The 26,011-nt window shown below is 43.8% G+C and overlaps 1 protein-coding gene across 1 annotated transcript in view; it reads right to left on the bottom strand.

The window, feature by feature from the left end:
• Window positions 1-9,473: 9,473 nt before the first annotated feature.
• E2F1 (E2F transcription factor 1) overlaps window positions 9,474-26,011 on the bottom strand; it is a 30,296-nt gene continuing 13,758 nt past the window's right edge. The window contains exons 4-7 of the mRNA XM_081323354.1: window positions 17,885-18,036; window positions 16,623-16,738; window positions 15,222-15,426; window positions 9,474-11,580 (exon numbers count right to left, since the gene is read on the bottom strand). Coding sequence (XP_081179480.1) covers window positions 11,330-11,580; window positions 15,222-15,426; window positions 16,623-16,738; window positions 17,885-18,036 — 724 coding nt within the window. The 3' untranslated portion in view covers window positions 9,474-11,329. The remainder of the gene's footprint in view (window positions 11,581-15,221; window positions 15,427-16,622; window positions 16,739-17,884; window positions 18,037-26,011) is intronic.

The raw sequence follows: 26,011 nt of genomic DNA, 5'->3' as shown, positions 1-26,011 counted from the left end.
AGCACAATACCAACAAAGAAGAAAAATAACAGCTCTCAAAAGAAACCAGCATGGCTGCATAAAGAACTCTCTGATAAATTGAAAGATAAAAAGGACAAGTATAACAAGTGGAAAGAGGGGCACATAACTAAGGCAGAATATCAGCAAATAGCCCGTGCCTGCAAAGATGAAGTGAGGGAAACTAAGGCTCAAAATGAACTATGGCTTGCGACCAAAGTAAAAAATAACAAAAAAAAGCTTATTTCAACCTGTAAAAAACAAGAAAAAAGTTAAGGAAATGATTGGTCCATTAGTGGGGGAAAGTGGCAAGAAGGTGACAAGCAACAGGGAGAAAGCAGAACTATTTAACTCGTTTTTTGCATCTGTCTTTACACAAAGGGAAAAAAACAGTCCAACCTACCAAAACCAGTGCCATAAAAAACAGAAGACCAGAAGACTGGAAGGGACTGGAAGAGAGCTGATGTAGTTTCCATCTTCAAAAAAGATGGAAAAAAAATAGATCCAGGAAACCTCAGACCTATCAGCCTGACCTCAATACCTGGAAAGATTCTGGAAAAGATAATCAAACAACAAATCAGCGAACACCTTGATGCAAACAGTCATCACTAAAAGCCAACATGGGTTTGTCAAAAACAGATCATGCTGGACAAATCTTATTGCATTCTTTGACCAAGTGACAAAATTAGTGGACCAGAGGAATGCTGTAGATATAATTTACTTGGACTTCAGTAAAGCATTTGATAAAGTAGATCACAACCTACTACTTGATAAGATAGAAAAATGTGGGTTAGACAGCATCACCACCAGATGGATTTGTAGCTGGCTGACCGGCCGCACTCAGCGTGTGGTCCTCAATGGAACCGCATCTACATAGAGGGAAATATGTAGTGGGGTGTCCCAGGGCTCTGTTCTGGGCCCAGTGCTCTTCAACATCTTCGTCAACGAATTGGGCGAAGGTGTTGTGATTCAGGGTCAGCCTGTGGGTTCGGCAGTTGGGTCGGACGACTCAGAGGAAGAGGGGGGTGTTGAAGAGCTTGCTGATGAGAGCCCTCAGCCAGGCCCCTCCCACCTGGTCACTACGGAGACCCAGCTGTGTGAGCCTGACAGCGTGGATGAAGATGACCCACAGCTGGCCCTGTTCAAGGACGCCCGACGCAGGAGGCAGTCAATCAGGAGTAAACAGAGGAAGGCAATGGGGCACCTCGGAAGGAGGCAGAGAGAAGCCACGCCCTGAACTGTATAAAAGGGGAATGCGTGGGAGGGCTCGTTTGCTGAAGGCAACCGCTTGAATAGTTCCTGTTTCATAGTTCCTGTTTCATGGTTGGTGTCTTGTTTTGCTCTGTTTTATGTTAATAAATTTGGCAGGCTTAATTCCAGCCTCTTGCCATTTGTAAAGGGGTTGTCCCTGCCTTTTCTGCAGGGCCGGTAGCAGGCTGGTACAGAACAGTAGGGATAAATGGGGAACTCATCAAATTTGCAGACACCAAGCTGGCAGGAATAGCCAACACTCCAGAAGACAGGCTTAAGATACAGGAGGATCTGGACAGACTTGAACACTGGGCACTATCCAACAAAATGAAATTCAATGGTGAAAAAAGTACGGTTCTACTTTTAGGCAAGAAAAACCAAATGTACAGGTATAGTATAGGGGGTACCTTGCTCAATAGTAGTAACTATGAGAGGGATCTCGGAGTCCTAGTGGACAATCACTTAAATATGTGCTGGCAGTGTGCTGCAGCTGCCAAAAATGCCAACACAGTGCTAGGCTTCATTAACAGAGGGATAGAATCTAGATCACGTGAAGTATTAATACTACTTTACAATGCCTTGGTAAGGCCACACTTGGAATACTGCATCCAGTTTTTGTCACCACGATGTAAAAAAGATGTTGAGTCTCTAGAAAGAGTACAGAGAAGAGCAACAAAGATGATTAGGGGACTGGAGACTAAAACATATAAGGAACAACTGCTGGAATTGGGTATGTCTAGTTTAATGAAGAGAAGGATGAGGGGGGACATGATAGCAGTGTTCCAATATCTCAGGGGCTGCCACAAAGAGGAGGGACTCAAGCTATTCTCCAAAGCACCCAAAGGCAGGACAAGAAGCAACGGATGGAAACTAGTCAAGGAGAGAAGCAACCTAGAACTAAGGAGAAACCTCCTGACAGTTAGAACAATTAACCAGTGGAACAACCTGCCTCCAGAAGTGGTGAATGCTCCAACACTGGAAGTTTTTAAAAAGAGACTGGATAGCCATTTGTCTGAAATGGTATAGGGTTTCCTGCCTGAGCAGGGGGTTGGACTAGATGACCTCCAAGGTACCTTCCAACATTATATTATTATTATTAAAATATTTGTAATAAATCATCATTTCAGTAGTTAAACCTATTCTATTCTAGACAACCTGTCCTTTTTAAAATGGCATTTGATATAAAAATTGAAGGCTTATTTATTTATATTATTTGTTACTTGCTAATGATAAGCAGGGGCACGATGGCTCAGCTGAGCTTGTCAGCTGGAAAGCTGACAGCCCAGGTTCAAGACTGGAGCATTTTGTGATGGGGTAAGCTCCCATCACTTGCCCCAGCTCCTACCCCACCTACAGTAGCAGTTCAAAAGCATGTAAATGCAAGTAAATAGGTACCATTTAAATGGGAAGGTAACAGCATTTCATGCTCAGTGTATAGTCCTGTTGGCCACATGATCATGGAAATGTCTTTGGACAACACTGGATCCCTTGGCTAAGAAACGGATCAGCACTGCCCACTTTACTTTACCTTTAGTGATAGGCAGGTTCATTTCCTGCAGAAATTCAATAGAGCCCTCCAAGCTCTACAGTTGCAAGAAAAAGTATGTGAACCCTTTGGGATTACGTGGAGTTTTGCATGAATTGGCCATAAAATGCGCTCTAAACGTCATGTAAGTCACAACAATAGAAAAACACAGTCTGCTTAAAATAATACTACACAAACATTAGCTGTTGTCATGTTTTAATTGAACATAAGATGGAAACATTCACAGTGCAGGGTGGAAAAAGTATGTGAACCCCTAGCCTAATGACTTCTCCAAGAGCTAATTGGAGCCAGGAGTGAGCCAACCTTGACTCCAATCAGTGTGATGATTTTGGATGTGTTGCTGACAGCTGTCCTGCCCTTTAAAAACACACACCTGTTTTGGGTTTACTGGTCTCAAGAAGCACTGTCTGATGTGAACCATGCCTCACAGAAAAGAGCTCTCAGTAGACCTACGATCAAGAATTGTTGACTTGCATGAAGCTGGAAAGGGTTACAAAAGTATCTCCAAAAGCCTTGATGTTCACGTGTCCACGGTAAGACAGACTGTCTACAAATGGAGAAAGTTTAGCACTGTTGCTACTCTCCCTAGGCGTGGTCGTCCTGTAAAAATGACTGCAAGAGCACAGCGCATAATGCTTAATGAGGTAAAGAAGAATCCTAGAGGGTCAGCTAAAGACCTACAGAAATCTCTGGCACATGCTAACATTTTTGTTGACACATCTACAATAAGGAAAACATTAAACAAGAATGGAGTACATGGGAGGACACCACGGAGGAAGCCATTGCTGTCCAAAAAAAATATTGCAGCACGTTTGAAGTTTGCAAAAGAGCACCTGGATGTTCCACAGCACTACTGGCAAAATATACTGTGGACAGATGAAACCAAAATTGAGTTGTTTGGGAAAAACACACAACACTATGTGTGGAGAAAAAAAGGCACAGCACACCAACATCAAAACCTTATCCCCACTGTAAAAGATGGCGGAGGGAGCATCATTGTTTGGGGCTGCTTGCTGCCTCAGGGCCTGGACGGATTGTTGTCATTGATGGGAAAATGAATTCCAGAGTTTATCAGGACATTTTGCAGGAAAATGTATGACCATCTGTCGGCCAACTGAAGCTCTGCAGAGGATGGATGATGCTACAGGACAATGACCCAAAGCATACAAGTAATTCAACAAAACAAAGGCTTCAACAGAACAGAATATGCCTTCTGGAGTGGCCCAGTCAGAGTCCTGACCTCAACCCGATTGAAATGCTGTGGCATGACCTTAAGAGAGTGATTCACACCAGACATCCCAAGAATATTGCTATACTGAAACAGTTTTGTGAAGAGGAGTGGTCCAAAATTACTCCAGATCGTTGTGCAGGTCTGATCTGCAACTACAGGAAACGTTTGGTTGAGGTTATTGCTGCCAAAGGAGGGTCAACCAGTTATTAAGTCTAAAGGTTCACATACTTTTTCCACCCTGCACTGTGAATGTTTCCATCTTATGTTCAATTAAAACATGACAACAGCTAATGTTTGTGTAGTATTATTTTAAGCAGACTGTGTTTTTCTATTGTGATTTACATGACGTTTACAGTGCAATTTAAGGCCAATTCATGCAAAACTCCACGTAATCCCAAAGGGCTCACATACTTTTTCTTGCAACTGTATTCTGATTAGATCACTATTTTTCAAATTTGGCAACTTTAAAATGTGTGAGCTTCTACTCCCAGAATTCCCTAGCCAGTATAAAGTTAAAGCTGCCTAGTTTGAAAAACAACTCACTAGTTTATACTGCTTTTATGTGCGTAGATCAAAGAATCAGCTGACTGGAGAGAGGAAAGATTTCTCAATCAGATGCCTGGACAGCCACTGCTACAGTAAAACAATGAAACTGTAAACTGACTTACGTTTCAAGATTAACATAGGAAACATGCATTAGGGGATCAAGTTAAAAGCACCAAAACATTAAACTAGACTAAGCTTTGAATCCACCTTGCAAATATTGGGTCTAGGGTTAAGGAACACATTGTTCGCTTTCTTTAGAAATTTTTTCTTGCTTCCTTCTTCTGCCACCTGCTGGAATTTCACCTATCCTGAATTTCTTTTCTGTGAATAACTCCTGTACTTTACTAAGCAGAAAAAAAAATCTGTTTTGATCTTTCTGAGAAAAAGAAAAAAATAGAAACACTTAGTCAACATTATGACTATTGATTTGTGTTTTCCTCCTTCTCTTTTTCTGATACATGCATTATAATGTTCAAACATAAAGAGAACATAAGCTTTAACCTTTAGTTCCATGACAAATGAATAGCTTGTTGCATTTTTCCTCAAACAATCCCTCTAGAACAGGGGTGGGGAGCAATGGTCCTTTTATGACTTGTGAACTTCAACTCCCAGAATTCCTGAGTCCACAAGTCATAAAGGGTCCATTATTCCCCACCTCTGCTCTAGATAATACTGTATGTGAAAGCCATAATATGGTATTAAATAACTTCAGCTCCATCACTCTCACCAGAATAAAACTGTTGTGCAAATTACTGAACCCATCTGCTTTCCTATAATGCAAAACTAGGCAAACTAATGGATTGTATAAATCATTCTGGTGACAAGAGCAAGATCGACATTAGTTGAACCAGGCTTTCCTATTCTGGAGGGTTTAATGTTGAAATTAGCAGGATTTTGAAGACTTGGTGCAGAGGCTATGATAGTAAATCCTTAATTTGCTTATTTTCCTGACAAAAAATTGCACTGCCCCCAAATCACTAATTTTTGTCAACATGATCTTGAGCACTTTGGAAGTTTTATATATAACCTCTGGAATGCCCAATCAGGTTTTATTGGTTTTGGCTCCACATCATATGAATATCCTTGTTTTGAAAAGACAATTATATGACTTGGTGAATAAATTCAATAAATAGATCCTGTAATTTCACCCTACACCAGATTCTACAGAACTACACTGAATGTGGGCTTTGTACAAGCCACTCTGAGAAACACTGATGGATAATGTAGTTTTGGTATCTTGTAACACACCACTTGCTGTACCCTTGGTCTGCCTTAGGTAACTGATGCTGTTATTATTAATTTGATGTGCAAATTCCCCAACTACTAGGCAACCAACAGTCAAATAGTTACCTGCATAAAAGTGAATGCAGAAACTTTATCTCAGGACATGCTTATTAAGCACCAGTCCAAAGCGCTTACCACTATTTAAATAAGCAATATTTAAATAATCAAAAGACAGTAAATCAAGAGGAAATTATTAGAAATGTTTATTAAAACTAAAGGCACAAATCATGAACAAGGCTTGTTATTAAAAATAGGCACAGACAAAAACGTGCACTTCCCTCAATGTTCAGGCACCTGGAAAATGCTGCAAGTTTTTGGTTGCTCAGTTGCCAAAGGATCTTGGATACACTGGAAACTTACCAAAAAAAGTTGCGATCCTTAAGAACTATAACAATATCTTAGCAACCTTTAACCACTTCAACAAGATCCCACAACTTTTCCAGATAATCTTTGATTCTGCATAACTTACACAAGGGCACTCTTAATTCTCTTGTTGGGGTATAGATACAGCACCTTCTCCTCTGCTGTCAGTTTTAATAAAGAACTTGCCCAACTGGACTTCTCATGTTCCTCACTAGAAGAAGCCTGCTGAAAGGAGAATCGTGTGCACTCTAGGCTTATTTCTTTGATCCAATAGATTTTAAGGCTTCGTAGAACTATTTGCATTATGAGCTATACTAAGTGCTTCCCATTTGGATTATGGTACCAGAACTGTCTGGCTCCAATCCTTCCTGGTTCTTAGGTTGATAGCAGCAACATCTTTTGCGGTGCATATGGTCACCATGTTCAGAATCAAGATACCTGGTTAGAAGGGAAGGGGTTGGGTGGATGGGTTTTCTTATAATAGGCTTCTGGTGCAAGAGGCATTCTTGTTCATACATGTACCTGATTCTCCAAAAATCATTTTAATCACAACAGCAGCAAGTGATCTCAGATCTTTATTCTCAAGTGCTTGGAAATTCTTGCTAAACATGTGGAGGTCTCCATTCCAATCTGGTTATAGAATGTTCAGTTCTGCTGTGCAAGGCCAACTTGCATCAAGCATGCTCTTCTCATAGGTTGTCTGTAACATACCTCTCCATTCCATCCTTAACTCAAGTTGTGTCTTTTTTTAAAAAAAAATCTAGATTGCTTTTCTCAGACTAAAGCTTTAACCATTAGCCATTTTCTCCGCTATCAATGGTGCTCATCAGTTTATCTAAGATCTTCCAATCCACTGCTGTCTGGAGGGCTTTAAATAGAGGGGCTGGAGTTCCTCAAATAGCGTGAAGGTCTTCCTTCTTTCAAACAACATCCAGATATCTCAGCCAGGAGGGTTACCCATACTGAGGTAGGGTAAGAAGGCCTCATGACCTTTACCCCACATGAAGGTCATGACTTGAAAAATGATAGAATAACTTTCCGTTGCAGGTGATGCTGAAGTTCAAGGATGAAAACATTAAGAAGCATTTTAATGTAGAAGTGAAAATTGAGATTATGAGGGAAGATAGCAGCCATCTTATTTGTTGAACTGGGGGAAACTTGAGAGGTCTATAGGAAGACCTCTCAATCATGCATAATTTCCCCCCCAATCCCAAGCAGGCAGCAGAACAGGGTTCAAATCCTGATTTGCTATTATGAAAATGCTGTTCAGCTTATTGAACCATAAAGTGTACTGCATTTTGCTGAAGCCACTTCGTGGACTTTTACAAGATAAAATTTTAGTAACAATTATGGGGTGCTTGTCATTCTATCACAGATAACTATGTTCTACTCCTTACATTCTAGGTCACTATCAAGAAGGAAATACATTCAAGAATTATCTAAAATGTAAAGAATACAGCAAGGTTTATTGCTTTGATATATCCAGAAAATGGGCCCTGGCATCATAGCATTATTATTTTTGTTCCCAACCAGTAAGAATGGAACATCAGTTCAGGAAAGTACTCCAGTAGGCAAATATCAACACAATCTTTTATGGAATCTGTTCCCTTATTTTTCTAGCAACCAGACTTTTTTTTCTAAAGGGGGGGTGGGAGCTAGTAGCCGGCACTAGATAAGTTAAAGAGAAAAAATATCTGGTACATTACAGTGATTTTTTTATGAGCTGCATCAGAAAGAGGTTGGCCAAAGCAGCACGTCTCTCCTTTGGAAAAAGCAAGATGTGCTCAGAATGGATATATCAAAAGATATAAATCTAGATATAAATCTAGTCCTTTGGAACAGATTGTCACTCTGTTTGCTGCAGTCACTGAGAGAGATATCCACAATTCAAAAAGATAAACCTGTCAGAATGGGAACATGTACAGAAATGCAATCCAGATTTGTAACTCTGGTACTCTGTAGATGAACTGAGTTAAAACTGCCGTCAGCTCCAGCCACCTTGGCTAACATTTAAGATTATAGGAAATCCACAAGGCATCCAGATTAAGGCTCATTTAAGAGATCAGTAATTAACGTATGATCAAATTGCTCTCCTGTTTGTATCTGAAACAAATAGGTTGTACCTTGGTTACAGAGAACATATTTTGCCAGCTATTATTCTGAAGTAGTACAGTCTAAGAGAACACAGCATGAAGTTTCTTGAAGACAGTCTAATTGCAAATGTCCAACTTGGAAAATGCAATGTCTGGAGAGAGTTAGCCATTTCTCCTTATGCAGATTCTAGCAACACAGGGATAATTTTTAACTTGATTCAGCTTTAGGATCTGGCAACCTGAGAAAGAGATGAAAAGTGAGGAGAGAGGACAGGAATCATGTTGTGTACCTATATGTTTATACAACCATCTGCTGCCTGATTAATTTTTATTTCAGAAAGCATATTTATATGTGTTGCCTGAAGAAGACCCACTTAAGAGATGCTTTTGTTTAGTCTTGTCCAAAAAAAAAGCTCCAGTGAAATCTAAATTATTTGGGACTAGGTGTCACAATGCTTTACATTAGTAGTTCTCTCATCTATTAAGAACACTAATACACAACCCCCACCCAAAGCCACACACCGAGTCATCGTTACTTTTCCATAAAGCAAAATACCCTCCTAATATGTAGGAGCACACTTTGGTGAGTTTCAGGAACTGAAATAATACTTAAAGGACTAAGAAGGCACCTGAGGGACAGCACCAATTACTGCTTTGTGATGCACTAGGACCGGGGTAGGCAACCTTGGCTCTTTTGACTCGTGGACTTCAACTCCCAGAATTCCTAAGCCGGATGGCTCAGGAATTCTGGGAGTTGAAGTCCACGAGTCATAAAAGAGCCAAGGTTGCCTACCCCTGCACTAGGAAGTACTCCTAATCAACCTGATGGCATCCATACCTGCTGCGAAAGCCCCATTCCTTCAACTAAAGCTACTTCTCAAAATGGATAAACCTGGAATAAAACTATTCCTTCCACAAACTCTTATCCTAGCACAATGTGTGTTTCCCTCCCCACCCTCCCTTTCAACATACCAAAATATTTCTCTACAGCAGTGTTTCTCAACCTCAGCAACTTTAAGATGCATGGACTTCAGTTCTCAGATTGAGGAACTCTGGGAGCTGAAGTCCGCACATCTTAAAATTACTGTGAGAAATACTGCTCTAAAAGATGAACCTGCTGTCCATCTTCTATGAATAAATAGCATTTCAGTTCACTTGTCTTGACCAGTCATACTCTCTCAACATATTGATGAGACACTGAAGCTCTTTGCTATTCAAGGCTCTCCAAGTACAACCTACTTCTTCCCAGGTTCTCTGCTGCCACTTGCTAGGTCAGCAATTCTAAAAAGATACCTAAAGGGTTTCTTTCCACATACCTGGACATGTTGAGTTCTACTTCATGCACCCATAATCCTCTGACACTATCCTTTATCTTCCAGGAATACTGGATGGAGGCACATAAATAATAAATAAATAATATGAATCCATGATTTCTGGACACACCTTATGCTTAGCATGGAGTTTAGGATAATAAGGAAAAAGAGCCAGTGTTTTCCCCTTCACTTTACAGGAAAGGGGCAAACAAAGGCATTGGTTGCTTGTTGTCTCACAATACTGTGTAGGGTTAACCTCCCTTACTATCATGGAGAATGGCCAGCAACCCTCTCTTCCTCCTGCTGAAGCAAAAATGTTCCAGTAACTTCATTTCCTACGACAAGCAGTGTCCCCTCTGCCTTGTTGGCTGTCTGCTCTAAAACTAAAGACAGCTGAGCAGACTGAGCACCTCACTATTAAAGAAAATCACCATAATAAAAACCCATCCCATCCCCAGATAGATAAAGATATATTCTACCAGGGAATTGGCTTTCCACAAAATAATATCCATAGTGGGAGGTGAGGAACACCCAAAATAAATAAATAATCTGTACAGGACCCTCCTTAAAGCTTTATGGTGAGGCTCACAAGGAAAAAGAAAAAGTATGCTTGCATCAGCATCCAGAAACACTTCACCCCACCATTCTTGGTGCCTCATATTTGTAAGCCAGTTTCTCCTTTTCAACCAGAATATTTTTTTTAAAAAAAAAGAGCAAAAAAAGCCCACCCACTTTTCTAACACATCCAGTTACCCATTATCTTTCACTAGTTTGAGCAGCTTGTTTAACAAAAGGCTCCCATTGTATCATCCATCCTATCCATCCAGTTGGTTGTCTTTTTCTTCTACTTGGCCATTCTTTGACTACTGAGTTGCAAATCTCTGGTTTATCATTGCCAGCAAAGGTAAAAGGTAAAAATGCCATCCAACCAGGTAGAGATGGATTGTAAGAGGACAGATCAACGACTGTTCTGAGAAGTACCATTCCGGTCACCTTCTCCCACCGCTGCCTGGCAGAAAGGTGTCCCTCACAATAATGTGCTCAGTGCTTCTGCCACACATCCCAGTTTGCTGAGAAAGGAATGGAAAGGCCCCTCTTCTAAGGGTAGCTTCTGACCATCGTATTTTCCTAAGCCAAGATTGATAAATTGCTCAATACATAGAAAATTAAGCACCTGATAAAAAAGGGGCCTGCCCACAGCCAAGTATTGTCTAACGAGAAGTTCAGGGAAAGGAGTGGTTCAACAAGAATAACTAGACTGCTGCAACAGCATCTCTACAGCTATCCCTATAGATTCCAAACATGGCACCAGAGAATCAAGGTGACACTACTCACCCATTCCTAAGTATTATTACTACTCTGGGCCTGGGCACAGCAGGCTTGAGGGGATGCCTGCTGACTCTCAATCAGGTCACAAAAACAAGCTTGCAACATTCACAGCAGCAATTAGCTTCACAGCTATCTCCCTCAATTACAGGGAGATGGCCAGCAAAAGGCAGCCCTTCCAGGAGCTGAGTGCTCTCATTGTCACTGATGCCCGACCACAGCTGCCATTTTCCTTCCCTGGCATCTGATTTACAGCACGCTGGCTCTGAAGACAACAACTAGCCCTGGAATTATGTTCAGATGTCAGCTGCAAAAAGATCCCCTAGGATGGGGATAGAGTTGACCGTGTGGTGCTCCCCTTTCCCCAATCAGAGGATATTCAAAAATCCAAGGAGGTGAAATCTCCAAAGTCACAGTCAAAGAGCTCACTGATGCCTTCACCCTCCTCAAGCCCAAAGTGATAGTCCTGAGTCTGGGGTGGTGAAAGTGCAATGAATTCAGAGGGCAGAAAACTTGAGAGGTCATCCTTGCCCTGCAGAAGCAAAGCATCCACGGAAGCCAGTGGTGAGAGGTTTACATCATCCCCGGGACACTTCAGAGGCAGCGTAGTCTCTCCAGATAACAAAGGTTCTGCCAAGAGATAAAGGAGAGACTTAGTAACCATCATAATAGATATACCCGTGCCTCTCATCCCAAGTGAATATCCCAAAGAAAGCCTTCTCTATACACAAAAGCAAAATTGCTTTGTTGACATATGCCTGCTTAATCTTCCAATTATATATAATATACAATATTTTTTTTCCATTAGGAAAGTATAAACAATTTTCATGGCTCAGCTGCGCCTACAAAAATATCTGAATTGGTCTCTATCACAAATTAGGAATAAATTACATATAATTTGAAGCAAAATGTAAAAACTTTTTCTTAGAAAAACTCTTAAGAGAAAGATTCACTTGGTACAGAAATGTATCGAGAAATGCATTGCCTTTCTTGTTTGTAGCTTTTCCCCCATCAAGCCTTTCTAAGTAGAGCTGTGATGGCACAGTGGTTAGAATGCAGTGCTGCAGGGTTAACTCACTGCTCACTCCAGGAGGTCGATTCTATCACTCAATCAGAATAGAGTTGGAAGGGACCTTGGAGATCTTCTAGTCCAACCCTCTGCTCAAGCAGGAGGCCTATACCATTTCAGACAAGTGACTGACCAGTTTCTTCTTAAAAGCCTTCAGTGATGAAGTACCCACAACGTCTGACAGCAAACTGTTCCACTGGTTCATTGTCCTAACTGTTGGGAAATTTCTCCTTAATTCCAGGTTGCTTCTCTCCTTGATTAGATTCCATCCATTGTTTTTTGTCCTTCCCTCTGATTCTGACTGGCTCAAGTCAGCCTTCCATCCTTCTGAGATGAAGACCCAGATTGTTGGGGTCATTATGCTAACTCCGTAAACTGCTTAGAGAGGGCTGTAAAGCACTGTGAAGTGGTATGCCACCTTTCCCACTACTTCTCTGTCCCACTAGTAGATTGGTATTACAGGTTTTTTTGGTTGAAGTAGAACTAACAGTACATCCTATGAATTACCGTATTTTCCGGCGTATAAGACGACTTTTTAACCCAAAAAAACCTTCTCAAAAGTCAGGGGTCGTCTTATACGCCGGGTGTTAGGGTTAGGGGCGGTTTTATTGTCCGATGTTACAGGAAAAACCAGAGGCAACACCCCTCCACACATACACACATGCAGGCAACCTCGGCAGCTCATTGATGGGAGGAGGAAGGGGGAGAGAATCACAAAATTGCTGTCTGTTGTCGAGCCCTGCGGGCCCGACACTACACAGGGGGTCTCATTCCAAAAACAAGCCCTGCTTCACCTACTCACCCCCCCACTGCACACGGCTCGCTCCATGACCCAGCGCTCCGACAAACAAGGGAGGAGGTTGCCCGTAATCAGCAAGGCCGACTATCAGCTGATCGCCGGTTCCTGGCTCTGCAAACCCAACGACCAGCTGCTTCACAGCGTTTGCACGTGCCTGCATCGCAGGGCTTTGCTGAGGACCCCACAGGCACTCAGGAGGACAGCCCAGTCTGCCTTGCCGTACAGGGAGCCTGGGCACTACAAAACATGCTAGCTGTTCCCTTGCCTGCCGACGGACCTGTGCCGGGACTGCATGCTATAGCCTGCGCGCTGGAGGCAAGGGCCGGCTGTTTTCCGTCGGTGTCAGATGGACCGGAACCGGGGACTGCTGGAGGGCGGCCCTGGGACGTGTGGACGAGCCCGCTGGAGCCAGATACGGATGGGGGAGCAGTTGGTTGGAGAGGGATAGGCACACACTGGGAGAATGTTAGCGTTTTCACCCGGGTTGGGGTAGAGGGGGTTTGGAGAAGAGTCACCCAGGATACTAACAGCAGCAAGGTTTACAATGTTGAAGTTGTCGAGAGTCGGAAGCATGTGGAGGTTAAAGAAACGCAGGCAGGCTCTGGATGCCGGAAGTGTACTTTGTACATTGCTAAGCACATTGATTTGTGCTTTAGATTGTAAGCTGCCCTGAGTCTTCGGAGAAGGGCGGGATATAAATGGGATTTTTTTTAAAAAAAATTGCGTCTTGGAGACAGGGAGGGCTGGGCAGGCAGGGAGGGAGAGAGAGCTGACCCACCCAAACCAAGCAGACTTTGTATGCAGTGGGGTAGTCTTATACGGCGAGTATAGCCCAAACCCTACAATTTAACAGGAAAAGTAGGGGGTCGTCTTATACGCCCAGTCGTCTTATACGCCGGAAAATACGGTAAAAACCAGAATGTGAGCCTGAATAATACTTAAAACATTTAAATTTCCTCTCTTATTGTTTCCTATCTGGTCTCTCGTATATCATCTCTCCTAATGCCATCTGTTTCTATGCCTCCTCTCTTTATTCCATATCTTTTGTCAAAAAGATTCAAAATAATCATCTCCACAGAAGTGCAGAACCAATAATGCAAGACCAACAACTACTTACATACATATTGCAAAAGGATGCATTTGCTTTAGAACCAGGGCATTTGAAAATCTAGCTTGTTCTTGCTCATAATTTTAAGATCAGATGTGGAAGCCTTTCTGTATATAGTATATTTTGTATATTGCAAATGCTATGAAATAAAAACACAGAATAGAATATCCTCCCTTATGGCATTTTGATACCGGAATTCCTTTCTCTTAAGATAAAAACAGGCATCATTCTTCAAACTGGGGCCATAAATTACATTTACAACTGCTACCGTGCAAAATTATTTTTTCTGTAAGTTAGACAGATCTGAAGGCTGAATTTGTTTTGCCTAACAGAGGCTTAGCACAGTCATTTCCAGCTCAATTTTGGCAGTATAATCTCAGCCTGAATGAAACTATGCCACCAGATTTGAAGAATGAGAGAGTAACAACAGTTTGAAAGGGATCAGTCTAAATACCAACAACAAAATGAAACTTAGCAGAGTTCACAAATTACTGGACAATATCCTTAATTTCATATCCTAGCAAATAACGCTGAAGATCATCCAATGCATATTAGAACCAGACATGAAAAGGGAGACATCAGCCATTTAAGCTGGTTTTAGGAAAAAATAGAGAACAAAAGATATTATTTTGGATGCATGCTGGATAACTGAGAGCAAAAGAGCACCAAGAAAAAGTCAATATGTGCTTCACCGATTATAGAAAAGCCTTTGATTCTGTCAGCCAAGCCAACCTGCGGAATATCTTCAGAAAAATGGAAACCCCAGGACATCTCAGTATCCTTTAAGAAATCTATAGTCAGGACAGAAAGCCACAGCCTGGATGGAATATAGTGAAACAAACTTATTATCTTCTTATTTATTCAACCCACATTCTGAATATATACTGAAAGAAGCTGGATTGGAAAAAAGGTGAGCACGGTTTTAAAATCGGAGGAAGAAACATTAATCACCTACACTCTGCTACTCTTATAGTTAAAATGCAGATGATCTGGAAGCTCCAGTAGTAATATTTTTTTTCTTTTATAGGGTGGCAATGAAGGCTTCAGAAAAAAATATTCAGATGTCATGATGCGTTATATCTACAAAATCAAAATACTGTAGATAAAACAATTATGAGTATGCTTTTGTGTTCTTCCTGGTTATATATATATTTCTCCACTGAAAGGCCACACTTTAGGAAATGCGTGGCTATAACAGTCAAAACACAAGCTTGGCACAGAATTATCTTGACTGAAAAGGCTTGCTAGCCAAAGTTACTCTTGGATGCCAATTCTTAAGGCAACAATTCACATACCTTGGTCTCCACTCAGCAATGGCAAATTTGTATCCTGAGAAGGGTGTAGAAGCACAGAGGCTGTTGTTTGTGAAGATTCTGAAGAAGGTTCCTTAGTAGCCACTTTCAATGGACTCTTGGTGGGACTACAGACACCAGAGCTCTCTTCTGGGCACAGGAACACATCAACAGGGTCCTGAGTACTTTTCACAGCAATCTGAAAAGCCTAACAGAGATGGAGAAAAGAACATTTGAGGAGACATATAATAGAAAACTGCATCAGCTTTTGTTGTGAGAGTAGTAGTGGTAAGCCTCTGTAGGTCTTTTCTAGGAAAATATTTTGGGAACATCAGTTTTATAAAATCTTCAGAATTTTATCTCTTCACGACTAGATGACAAAAAATTGAAACATCTGCCTCGTTTAACTTGTTTCACTGCCCGGGGCAACTATTGTTCACAATAATAAAGAGCTCCTACATTCTACAAGGAAATTTTTGAGAAGCCCAGTACATCTCGGTATCTGAGCGAAAAAAATTCTATTTTGTAATGATCTCCGCTCATAGTTTTAACACTTTGGGGGGGGGGTGGAAATGTATAAAATCAAAAATAGTAAAATGAGAAAGAAAAAGTTCCACTTGAAGCATTTTATTTTGTTATATCTGGGTTTAACATAAGTTAACAAGGCACTGCATCTACCTAGAAGTTAACCACTTGGGTAACAAAGGGCTGCAAAAACCTTTATTCTGTGCATCATTCCTGGCTCCAAATAGATACTAACTTATTCTATTAGACTAACCCAAGATGTACAGCCTCTATTTCACATGCCCTAAACTCACCTCACTATGTCAACAAATCTCTCCCCTTAGCTCACCAGTTCTGTTTGGTAGATTAGGCACAAAACATTGCCTCAGGTGACTTATCCTACAAAAGGACATTTTCTGACAGGGCAGCACAGTAAGAGGATAGGATTTCATTCTTAGCCACCATTTAATTAATCTAGGATATAAAACTTTGTGGCAGTTGATTATTGTAAAATGTTCCACAGTGTATGTAGCCCAACGACATACAGCGAAACTATTCAAGGAGGCCAAGATCAATATTTCAAAGAGTCATTTGGTTGAGCTGGGCAGCTATAAAAATTGGATGGATAGGTGGATGAATAGATCAGCAATCACATATAAAGAATCTTGCATTTAAAAACCAAGCCTCCCTGAATCTATCATACTGGTGGCTAGATTTCTCAGTCGCAATACTGTTTCAAGATATACTATACTTGAGTGGACTTGCATAAATCTTTCCTACCCAATGAGGAATGGAAAGGATAAACATAGTAAAGAGGATTAGATTCTGAAAATTAAGTGTATAAGTATTCCATGAGTGGCCCCAAATGGCCTCTGTAATTCTTGGAAACAGGAAGGTTACCTCTGCAGGATCAGAGACTTGCATCTGTGTCTCAGGGGGGGCTTTAATCACCATCACCAGCTGCTCTGAGGGGTCTGCAATGTTGCGTAGATCTTGGCAAGTCACATAAGCTGAAGTATGGTCAGTCAAGTTTTGTCAGAAATATCACAAGATGTATGTCAAGATACAGAATAGCAATATTTATTTATTTATTTATTTAATTAAATTTTTATACCGCCCTTCTCCCGAAGGACTGTCAGGCCCAAATCACTACTTATTGGGAAAGACATATATAAGAAGTCCTTGACTTATGATCAGTCATTTAACAACCATTTGGGGTTACAACAGCTTTAGAGTAGCTACTTCCTTCAGTATTTCAGGATGCAATTAATTTGGCATGAAGATTTAATCTCATTCAAAATAACCACGTCTGTATGCCTGTTTCTATTTCTTTGCTTTTAATATTTTGATGCCAGTCTACTTCAAATTTAATTATTTCCTTCTACAATTTCTATGTAATAAATAATCTGTTCAGGATCCACACTTTTTGTTGGAAAAAAGTTCCTTGTTAATTGTTACTCTCAGTCTTCTGGCTTGCAGTTCTGAGATCTGTGGAATTCTCCACAAATTTGTAGAGTGTCTAAAAACTGATTTCAATTTATTAAAATTATGAGCACAGTCATTAGTTTAACCCTGTGGAATTGAATGTTGAAGAGATTAACCAATTTCATTCAGTACACTTAAGGCCTTATTACATACATCTTACCTGTTATATGCAACATGCAAACCTATTTATTGGAACATTATTGCAAAGAAAAAAATTGGGGGGGGTATTGAAAGATAGCTGAAGTTTTCTCTCATATACATATATGTAAGACTGTTCATTTACCAGAAAGGGTGGATTGCAGTTTTCTTTATCAGGAACAGGTTCAGCTACAGAGCTGCCAGGCAAAAATCAACAAGAAACATCTGACAGATGCACCACCACCCTTCTTTTCCTTTCTTTCTCAGATATATACACACATATACACCTCCACCTCACTGACAATTCAGAGCCTTAGTCAACAGCCAGGTAGGGATTTTCCATTAACTCACAGGGTGTGGATGTACAAATTAAAGTACCAACACCCTATTCAGGAATGTCAGTAGTGCAGCTGCCTCTTTGGGATATGGTACTTTACTGCTACTGGTTACTGCAGAAGATTTGCTGCTATGAACCTGTTTTGTGCTCTATGATTGGATAAAGTCATCTAATTCCCATTTATCTTGAAGAGAAGGATATGCCTTGTTTTCAGGTTCCTCAGTAAGTATCTTGAATTGAGTAGTGCACATCTGGATGAGGCTGTCCAGATGCTGTTCTGCTGCTTGAAGATCCTGGAGTTCCTTCATTAATGCTTGATTCTTATTGGTGCCCCCCACAGTGGACCGGTTCCCCCTAGAAAACAGAATAAGGCAAGATGAAATACCTTGTAACTAATAACTTGGCAAGTCTTAGCATTAAGGCAGATGAGAAGTAAACTGCATTGTGTGTGCTTTCACATCGTCAGAATAGCGCAACAGAGGACAGATGAATGCTCAATTACCGTATATACTTGAGTATAAGCCGAATTTTTCAGCCCACTTTTCGGGCTGAAAAACTCCACTTCGGCTTATACTCCAGTCAACAAAAAAAAAGAACTGTCCCTTCGTTCGGAACAGGCTGCTGAGAGAAGGGAGCGGCAGAGCCTTGCAGAGCTGGCGGCAGTCCAGCGTTGTTTCTCCCCCTCGTGCGTGCGTGTGTGTGTCAGACCCACGGGAATGGCTGGTAGGGAAGCGGCATTCCGGCATTCCCCCCCTTCCTGTGTGTCGAGCCCACGGGGCTTGACACACAGAGAAACGCAACTAGCCATTCCTGCGGGTCTGACACACACACACACACACACACACACGCTGCCGGGCTCGGCTCCTCGGCAGGAGGGGCAGCCCCCGCCGCGCCCCCCTCCCCTCCCGGCCCGCAGCGCCGCGCCGCCGCCGCTTCCTCCGGGCAAGTCGGGGGGGCTTGCGGGGCGAAGGCACCGGCCAGGGGGCAGGCAGGGCGGCCGCGCAGCTCAGCACCGCCCCGAAGCCACAGCCAGCCGCCGCTCCCCCCCGCTCGCTCGCCCGCTGCCTCGCCCGCTGCGCCCCGAACACACTGCCGCCGCCGCTTTCCCACCCCATCGCTCGCCCGCTGCCCCCGAACACACCGCCGACGCCGCTTTCCCCCCATCGCTCGCCCGCTGCCCCCCGAACATACCGCCGCCGCCGCTTTCCCCCCCATCGCTCGCCCGCTGCCTCACCCGCTGCGCCCCGAACACACCGCCGCCGCCGCTTTCCCCCCCATCGCTCGCCCGCTGCCCCCCGAACTCACCGCCGCCGCCGCTTTCCCCCCCATCGCTCGCCCGCTGCCCCCCGAACTCAGCCAGCCGCCGCTTTCCCCCCCATCGCTCGCCCGCTGCCCCCGAACTCAGCCAGCCGCCGCTTTCCCCCCCATCGCTCGCCCGCTGCCCCCCGAACTCAGCCAGCCGCCGCTTCCCCCCCCATCGCTCGCCCGCTGCCCCCCGAACTCAGTCAGCCGCCGCTTTCCCCCCCCATCGCTCGCCCGCTGCCCCCGAACTCAGCCAGCCGCCGCTTTCCCCCCCATCGCTCGCCCGCTGCCCCCCGAACTCAGCCAGCCGCCGCTTTCCCCCCATCGCTCGCCCGCTGCCCCCCGAACTCAGCCAGCCGCCGCTTTCCCCCCCATCGCTCGCCCGCTGCCCCCCGAACTCAGCCAGCCGCCGCTTTCCCCCCCATCGCTCGCCCGCTGCCCCCCGAACTCAGCCAGCCGCCGCTTTCCCCCCCCATCGCTCGCCCGCTGCCCCCCGAACTCAGCCAGCCGCCGCTTTCCCCCCATCGCTCGCCCGCTGTCCCCCGAACTCAGCCAGCCGCCGCTCCCCCCCGCCCGCTCGCTCGCTCGTGCCGCCCCGAACTCAGCCAGCCGCCGCTCCACCCCCACCCGCTCGCTCGCTCGCTCGTGCCGCCCCAAACTCAGCCAGCCGCCGCTCCCCCCCGCCCGCTCGCTCGCTCGCCCGTGCCGCCCCGAACTCAGCCAGCCGCCGCTCCCCCCCGCCCGCTCGCTCACCCGTGCCGCCCCGAACTCAGCCAGCCGCCGCTCCCCCCCGCCCGCTCGCTCGCTCACTCGCCCGTGCCGCCCCGAACTCAGCCAGCCGCCGCTCCCCCCCGCCCGCTCGCTCGCCCGTGCCGCCCCGAACTCAGCCAGCCGCCGCTCGCCCGCTCGCTCGCTCGCCCGTGCCGCCCCGAACTCAGCCAGCCGCCGCTCGCCCGCTCACTCGCTGCCTCGCCCGGGGCCCAGCGCCAGCCAGCCAGCCCGCCGGCGGGCGGACGGGCGGAGAGAAGCCCGGCCCGGAGGTGAGGGGAGGGAACGGAGTCGCCGGGATGCAGCCCGGGGCCCACGTGGAAACAACGCTTGACTGCCACACACACACACACACACACACACACACAAGAGGAGGGAAACAAGCTTGACTGAGGAGGGAAACAACGCTTGACTGCCACACACACACACACACACACACACGGACGAGGAGGTAAACAAGCTTGACTGAGGAGGGAAACAAGCCCCTCCCCCCCCCACACACACACACACGAGGAGGGAAACAAGCTTGACTGAGGAGGGAAACAAGGCTTGACTGCCCCCCCCCACACACACACCCACGAGGAGGGAAACAACGCTTGACTGCCGCCTCCCTAGCAGACCTCCCCATTCCTGTTAGAAATGGAACCCAGTACTTCTAATCCTGCACCAAAACAAAGACGCAGGTCATACGAAGCTGCTTTCAAACTAAAGGTTGTGTCAAGAGCAGAAAAAAGCAATAACAGTATTGCAAGTAGGGAATTTGGTGTTGATGAAAAACAAGTGAGGGAGTGGCGGAAAATGAAAGCTGAGTTGGAAAAGATTCCAAAGGCAAAAAAAGCTCAACGTGGTTTAACAACTCCATATGTGGCTCTAGAGACTGAATTGCATAAATGGGTTATGGAGTGTCGTCAAAATGGTTACTGCGTAACACGCATGGGAATTCGCTTACGTGCCCTTCAAATGGCTAAAGATGACAAATTAAAAGTACCAGGCATTGAAAATTTTGTTGCGTCAGCAGGATGGTGTACTGGCTTCATGAATAGGTATGGCCTATGTTTGCGGCAAAGAACAAAGATTTCACAGAAGTTGCCAAAAGACCTTGATGAAAAAGTGATGTCATTCCATTCATTCATCATAAAACAAAGAAAGATCCATAACTATGACCTGGGAGATATTGGGAATATGGATGAAACACCTATGACCTTTGATCTTCCAAGCAACAGAACCGTGGCAAGTTTGGGAGACAAAACTGTTTTACTCAGAACCACAGGTAATGAGAAAAACCATTTTACAGTTGTTCTGTCATGTTTGGCTAATGGAACTAAGCTGCGGCCTATTATTTTTAAAAGAAAGACCTTGCCTAAAAAGGTCAAATTCCCACCACGAATTACAGTGCACCCACATGTTAAAGGCTGGATGGATGAAGATGGAACAAAAAAGTGGCTGGAAGAAGTTTGGAATGGACGACCAGGAGCAGCCTTAAAGAAAAAACCATCATTGCTAGTTTGGGATATGTTCAGAGCCCACACATCTGATGACATAAAAACATTGGCAAAGTCTTCTCAAGTTACTTTAGCCGTTATTCCAGGTGGGCTTACATCTGTATTACAGCCCTTAGATGTGTGTTTAAATAAACCTTTCAAAGACCGTGTGCGAAAGATGTGGTGCGAATGGATGTCATCTGGTCAAGCCCGACTAACAAAAGGTGGAAATATGATGAAGCCTGACATAGAACTGATAGCAAAGTGGGTTCGTGATGCATGGGAAGAGATTCCAGAGGACATGGTGAAGCACGCCTTCAGGAAATGTGGCATAAGTAATGCTATGGATGGCAGTGAAGACACTGCTTTGTATGAGGACAACAACTGTGATAGTGATGACAGCGAACTCTGTGACAATGTATATGATGATAACCTCACACCAGCTACAGCTGAAGCTCTGTTTGCAGATACAGATGAGGAGGAGGAATCCAGTTTTGAAGGATTTTGATGCTTGTGTTTTAGCTTGGTTGCTTATTGAGTTAAGGTTTTTGTACATTTAAAGTTATTGTTAATACTTTAATGTTATATATTGTTTTTGTTGAATATACTGATAATATATTGTTTTTGTTGAATATACTGATAATATATTGTTTTTGTTGAATATACTGATAATATATTGTTTTTGTTGAATATACTGATAATATATTGTTTTTGTTGACCCTCTTTTCCACATGCCTCAATTAAAGCAATTTTATTGTTATCTACCTGTATTTTTATTTTTGAAATTTACCGTGAGCTGCTGCATTTCCCAGCCTCGGCTTATACTCGAGTCACCAACTTTTTCCAATTTTTGGGGGTAAAATTAGGGGTCTCGGCTTATATTCGAGTCGGCTTATACTCAAGTATATACGGTAAGTAAATTAGTTATTTTTTTAAATGGAAAGTTCAACAAATTACATGGGGAAAATATGCTTGCCCCACAGTATTCTAATCCTATGCCTGCTATAGGATTCCACGTTGTCTCCAATAATCTTTAATATCTATATAAAGCCATTGGGATAAATAATTCTAGATTTATCATTTATTTATCATCAATAGGCATATGAAGTTATGCAGGAGATGTTCTAGGAGAGTAGTGGCAGGATGGAAACCCAAAAAATTGTAACTGAATCCTAAAAAGACTGAAATGTTGTTGAGAGGGAGTTCGAGCCTATGAATTAGGAAGATAGGTAGTTCTGGATAATTCTGAGTTCCTTCAAAGCAGCAAATGGATTAAGGAATACCGTATATACTTGAGTATAAGCCGACTCGAGTATAAGCCGAGACCCCCAATTTCACCCCCCAAAACTGAAAAAAGTTATTGACTCGAGTATAAGCCGATCCGCCATTCTGCAAGCCTCTGCCGCCAGCAGAGGCTCGATCTGCCATTTTGCAAGCCTGAATACACAGGAATACCCTGTGTGGCCGCGGCTCTCGGGGAAGCCCTGGCTGTCCGCTTCCTCGCTCCACGCTGCCATTCGGGGCCCACGCGTTCCCCGGGCAAATCGTGGCGCCCAGCAGGCGAGGAAACACGCCCGCTCCAGTCGCCCCCCCTTCCCTCAGGAGACGCGAAGCAAGTGACCGCCCGGAGCTTACCGAGGACTTGCGCGCGGCCGAGGCTTTGGTGCTTCCAGGATTGCGCGCACCTCTCCCAAGCCGCCGCCGTCCGGAGACCTGGGGAGGTTTGGGGAGGTGCGCGCGCACCTCCCCAAACCTCCCCAAACGTCGGCAGGTCTCCGGACCTCCGCGCCCTGCCTGCCTGCTTCTTTCCGCAGCGGAAAGAAGCAGGCAGGCAGGGTGCGGAGGAACGGAGACCTGCCGACGTTTGGGGAGGTTTGGGCGCCTCCCCAAACCTCCCCAAACGTCGGCAGGTCTCCGTTCCTCCTGCCGACGTTTGGGGAGGTTTGGGCGCCTCCCCAAACCTCCCCAAACGTCGGCAGGTCTCCGTTCCTCCGCGCAGACCTGCCGTTTGGGGAGGCGCCCAAACCTCTCCAAACGTCGGCAGGAGGAACGGAGACCAAAAAGTGGGCTGAAAAATTCGGCTTATACTCAAGTATATACGGTAACTCCAAGCAATGCATTTTGTAACTGAAGACCCAAGTGTCACAGTAACTAAAAGTCTTTAATTTTTTCTGGATAAAATGATCCTTGTTTTAGTAATCTCATGTTTGAATTAATGTAATTCAGTTCCTCAAATACACCAGATTGATCTTTGTAGTGGACCTGCTTAGGGACCTTCCTGTGAAAAATGCCTGGAAATTAGTGAACCAAGCAAGAATCTTCTTCCCATTGACCATGCCCAGTGAATCTTGAGAGTTTTTATAGTATTTGAGCCCTGGCTTTTATATGCTTATTTCCTGTCTTTAAATTATTCTGGAACTGGTAGTGTATAATATCACTAGGAAGTTTCAGGAATTTGCCTGAAGTCATTCCTTTCCCATCTTAATTATTCCATTCTCTTCTCATCCACATTTGGTGGTCACCAAACATGCTCACTTCTCATTTATTTATTAGAATTATATTCTGTCTTTTTTCAGGATATCATTATAGTATTCCATTCCTTCCACCAACTTTTCTTCATAACAACAAAGCTGGGGTAAGAGATAATGTCTGACCAAAGTAATTCAGTGAGCTTCCACAGCTTATAAGAGTACTCTTTAGTTGTAGTCCAATATTTTAACCATTACATTATATGGTCAGTGACCAGTTTTCTTGTGCATATGCAAACTTAAAAGTTCCCTAAGTCTGTCAGCACCTCTCTCATCTATAAGCCAGGGTACCAATGTTGTCATTTTCAAGAATGGATTACTGCCATTACCAGAGTAGTCCACCAACCCATAAAGCTTCAGTTTTCATATTGATTACACAACTGATCAAATTTTCATATACGATTATTATCTCACTTTTAACTAAATTGAGCATGGATTAATGAACTTTTACTTATGATATTCTCACTGGTCTAATGTTATTAATGTGATTTTTTTTTCCTTGCAGTAAATTTGTTTCCTGTGGTATTGCTTTAAAGTAAATTAAAAGACAAATGATGTTTTTTTGAGTATACTTCCAGAAAATGCACAAATGCACAGAAGTATCTAAGTTTATAACATATACAGTTGCAAGAAAAAGTATGTGAACCCTTTGGGATTACGTGGAGTTTTGCATGAATTGGCCATAAAATGCGCTCTAAACGTCATGTAAGTCACAACAATAGAAAAACACAGTCTGCTTAAAATAATGCTACACAAACATTAGCTGTTGTCATGTTTTAATTGAACATGTGCAGGGTGGAAAAAGTATGTGGACCTTTGGACTTAATAACTGGTTGACCCTCCTTTGGCAGCAATAACCTCAACCAAAAGTTTCCTGTAGTTGCAGATCAGACCTGCACAACGATCTGGAGTAATTTTAGACCACTCCTCTTCACAAAACTGTTTCAGTATAGCAATATTCTTGGGATGTCTGGTGTGAATCGCTTTCTTAAGGTCATGCCACAGCATTTCAATCGGGTTGAGGTGAGGACTCTGACTGGGCCACTCCAGAAGGCGTATTCTGTTCTGTTGAAGCCATTGTTTTGTTGAATTACTTGTATGCTTTGGGTCATTGTCCTGTTGCATCACCCATCCTCTGCGGAGCTTCAGTTGGCGGACAGATGGTCGTACGTTTTCCTGCAAAATGTCCTGATAAACTCTGGAATTCATTTTCCCATCAATGACAACAATCTGTCCAGGCCCTGAGGCAGCAAAGCAGCCCCAAACCATGATGCTCCCTCCGCCATGTTTTACAGTGGGGATGAGGTTTTGATGTTGGTGTGCTGTGCCATTTTTTCTCCACACATAGTGTTGTGTGTTTTTCCCAAACAACTCAATTTTGGTTTCATCTCTCCACAGTATATTTTGCCAGTAGTGCTGTGGAACATCCAGATGCTCTTTTGCAAACTTCAAACGTGCTGCAATATTTTTTTTGGACAGCAATGGCTTCCTCCGTGGTGTCCTCCCATGTACTCCATTCTTGTTTAATGTTTTCCTTATTGTAGATGTGTCAACAAAAATGTTAGCATGTGCCAGAGATTTCTGTAGGTCTTTAGCTGACCCTCTAGGATTCTTCTTTACCTCATTAAGCATTATGTGCTGTGCTCTTGCAGTCATTTTTACAGGACGACCACGCCTAGGGAGAGTAGCAACAGTGCTAAACTTTCTCCATTTGTAGACAGTCTGTCTTACCATGGACACGTGAACATCAAGGCTTTTGGAGATACTTTTGTAACCCTTTCCAGCTTCATGCAAGTCAACAATTCTAGATCGTAGGTCTTCTGAGAGCTCTTTTCTGCGAGGCATGGTTCACATCAGACAGTGCTTCTTGAGACCAGTAAACCCAAAACAGGTGTGTTTTTAAAGGGCAGGACAGCTGTCAGCAACACATCCAATATCATCACACTGATTGGAGTCAAGGTTGGCTCACTCCTGGCTCCATTAGCTCTTGGAGAAGTCATTAGGCTAGGGGTTCACATACTTTTTCCACCCTGCACTGTGAATGTTTACATGTTATGTTCAATTAAAACATGACAACAGCTAATGTTTGTGTAGTATTATTTTAAGCAGACTGTGTTTTTCTATTGTTGTGACTTACATGACGTTTAGAGCACATTTTATGGCCAATTCATGCAAAACTCCACGTAATCCCAAAGGGTTCACATACTTTTTCTTGCAATTGTACAATACTATGTAATTTTGATTTAGGAT

This window comes from Vipera berus, assembly GCF_964194415.1.
Source record: "Vipera berus genome assembly, chromosome: 3".
In the NCBI taxonomy this organism is placed as follows: domain Eukaryota; kingdom Metazoa; phylum Chordata; class Lepidosauria; order Squamata; family Viperidae; genus Vipera; species Vipera berus.
This window is presented reverse-complemented; position numbering and strand designations above follow the sequence as displayed.